This window comes from Azolla caroliniana, unplaced genomic scaffold, assembly GCF_043228905.1.
Source record: "Azolla caroliniana isolate FFs.n. ecotype wild unplaced genomic scaffold, voAzoCaro1.0.p SCAF_6, whole genome shotgun sequence".
Classification (NCBI taxonomy): domain Eukaryota; kingdom Viridiplantae; phylum Streptophyta; class Polypodiopsida; order Salviniales; family Salviniaceae; genus Azolla; species Azolla caroliniana.
Window position 1 is genome coordinate 10,662,728 of NW_028230441.1, and position 3,010 is coordinate 10,665,737.

General features: G+C 42.1%; 1 protein-coding gene across 1 annotated transcript; it reads left to right on the forward strand.

Moving 5' to 3' along the window:
* Positions 1 to 1,563: 1,563 nt before the first annotated feature.
* On the forward strand, positions 1,564 to 2,524 carry LOC147863056 (sesquiterpene synthase 3-like). Its single transcript, XM_087321760.1, has one exon. It carries the CDS (start codon positions 1,595 to 1,597, stop codon positions 2,522 to 2,524), a length of 930 nt encoding a protein of 309 aa, XP_087177886.1. The 5' UTR covers positions 1,564 to 1,594.
* Positions 2,525 to 3,010: the final 486 nt, after the last annotated feature.

Genomic DNA, 3,010 nt, shown 5'->3' on the forward strand with positions numbered 1-3,010 from the left:
AGTGTGATAATCACAAACGATAGAAGAAGAAGAAGAAGACGAAGAAGAAGAGACAAAAGAAGAGAGAAACCTACCGTAAGTGTTATAATCGTAGATGATTCCTCAATCTATGGAGGTAGAATCGTAAATCATTACAATTTGAAGTAGAACATCGTGATACACATTTACATTGATTTATTGAATAAGTGAATGTTGACATCCATCTTATAAGTATTTTTGTATGTGAAATGTTCAAATGTCTTATACGCATTTTAGGGTGTAGAACTATAATGTACATCACAAAATTTTTTCTGTGTAAACATAGATGTTTTTTTACAATATTACAAATATTTTTTAGAAAGGTAAATAATTTTCAAATTCTAGAAGTATTTAACGTACTATACGTAAAATATGTATTTTATAAGTATTTAACATTTAAAAAAACTTATTTAACGTATTTTTAAATTGGGATGTACTATACATGTATAATACGTATGGTATTTGTTCCGTATCTAACGTACCTAACAACCTTGGTCCACTGGACCCTTAGTTTTTCATTTTACACCACAATCGATGAGTCTTGGAATGATCGATACAAGACAAAGAAAAGTACACATGATTAACATAATGAACACTAGATTAAAACTGTAACATCTAATTAGACATAAAAATCCCTTTACAAAATAATACCTCGATCTCGATGGCTTTTTACAATGGTCTCTTAGGTCATAAAGAAGACTGTCAAGAAAAAAACGTATATGAAGCCAACAAGTTTTGGTGTGTGCATCGAAATTATGTGGTGCCAACAAGACCTCCCCGACGTTCAACGGCAATGGCGCATTGAGTTGAAGTAGTGTCCTCCAACATTTTTAGATTGAAGTGTGATGCTAAACCACATGCATTATTGAAGGCCTTGTCCAATTCTTAAAGCAAAGAAAAAAAAAAAACCACCCCCATTTTCATAACACAACATCTATCGTTCATCATATATCAAATGAGAAGATTTGCCAATTTTGTACAAAAGAGGAGCATTCCTCTCATTTGGTTTGATTATGACCGGAAACATCATGTGTGGACGCAATTTAAGGGCAGGGAATCATAACTTTATACAACAATGTAAAGGCAAGGCACGTGTGTGTATATGTATTTATACATGTGTATATTTATAGACTAATTTAAAGGCTAAGGCATATTATGTGTGTATTTATAGAGTAATATAAAGGCCAAGAAGGCATCATAAATTGGATTCATCACTCCACACCACGTCCTTTGAATCATCATCTTCCACATTACTCCGTTACTTGCTATAATCTCCTTATTGATAACAATGGATAACATGTTTGTAGCTCAAGATTACTCCTTCGATGACCAGCATCAGCTCACTCACTTCAAGTATGACCTCGCCGCTCACGTGCTTGCCAACTTGAGCCAAACCTTGCACGAGCTGCAGATGCACGACGCCGCGATCGCTTGCTCGTTCCAATGGAGGAATCACGCCGAGTGCGAGAAGCTGAAGATATTGAGTAGGGAATGGATCCGGGCCCACTATGGCGGTGGCATCACCAAATTTAGCTGCGACAAGTTGATAGGCTCGGATTTCCATTTGCTGGCCACCATGGCGATGGCGGGCGGGCGGAGCGAGCGCATGCCCGCAGCCGTGAAGCTCATGGTGTGGTTCTTCGTGTTCGACAACTTCATGGACGAGCCGGCGCTCATGGGAGCCGACACGGGGACCTCCCAGGAGATGGTGGATGCCGTCACCAGTGTGTTCCAGATGGGCAACAAGCCGAGAATCGTCGTCGCCGTTGGTGGTGGTGGCAATTATAGTGATTACGATGGCGCTATCCGAGAAATCCGAGAGTCGGCGCGTGATTGGTGGGATGAGATGCGTCAGCTGGGGATGTCGGCCAGGCAGCAACATCGGCTTGTTTCTGTGTTCAAACAGTACCTGGACGCCAACACGGAGCAAGCGGCATTCCGGCAGAGCTGCCACATCCCTGACTTGGACACCTACAAGAAGCTACGCATCAAAACCAGCGGGTGGTATGTGTGTAGTGTGATACTCGAGTTCGCATTGGGATTGGATCTTCCCGACGAGATCATAGAGCACCCATTGCTGTCCGCGCTCCGGGTGGCCACTGCCTCCCACATAATGTTCGTCAACGACATATTCTCGTTCCGTAAGGAGCTCTCCGACGGCGACCTCATGAACCTTGTGCCGGTCCTCCTTTGGCACAACCTAGGTGGTGGCCGCGGCTGTGGAGCTGTGGAGCCGTTGGCGCAAGAGACGGTGTCGCAAGCATTGGGGTTGGTGCGGGAGCTGGATGAGGAGTGCGTGCGGTTGATGGCGAAAATACGAGCCGAGGTCCGTGGCAGCAATGGGGAAGGTGGAATGTTGGCTGATGAGGAAGCCGCGACGGCGGTGGAGAGGTACTTGGATGGAGTTTCAGACTGGCTGTCGGGGAATCTACGATGGCACCGCATCACCAAGCGTTATGTCTACAAGAACAACCACCACCACCCTTCCATATCCATAGGAATTTAATGGCAAGTATTTTTGCTTCTTACTATAGATAAAAGTAGACAAGAATTTATGTTAGAAGCAATAATAACACACAATAAAGAGAGAAGGAGAAAGAGACAAGGTTCCGAAAATAAAACTTTATGTATTTCATTTCGCTAAGATGACACTTTTATATAGCACATGGCAAAACCGTTGTGTCATGTGTTTAGCAAGGTGTATTTTATCACATTTGTTGAGGATCAAAGCACAATATTATGTATATCGAAAGGTGGCATAATATAGGGATTTGAACCTTATACCTCAACTTTATAGACTATAGTACTTATAATTAGGATATATATCATTTACCAATCTATGATAAACCTATTAGCATGGAATGCATAAGATGTTATGCATATATGAAACCATGTGGACCATGCTCACATGCTTCATCTTATGTAAAGGGGGCTTACCCCCACCCAGGGTTCACTATATAATAAATAATTCATTTTTCTAGGTTTGTCACAT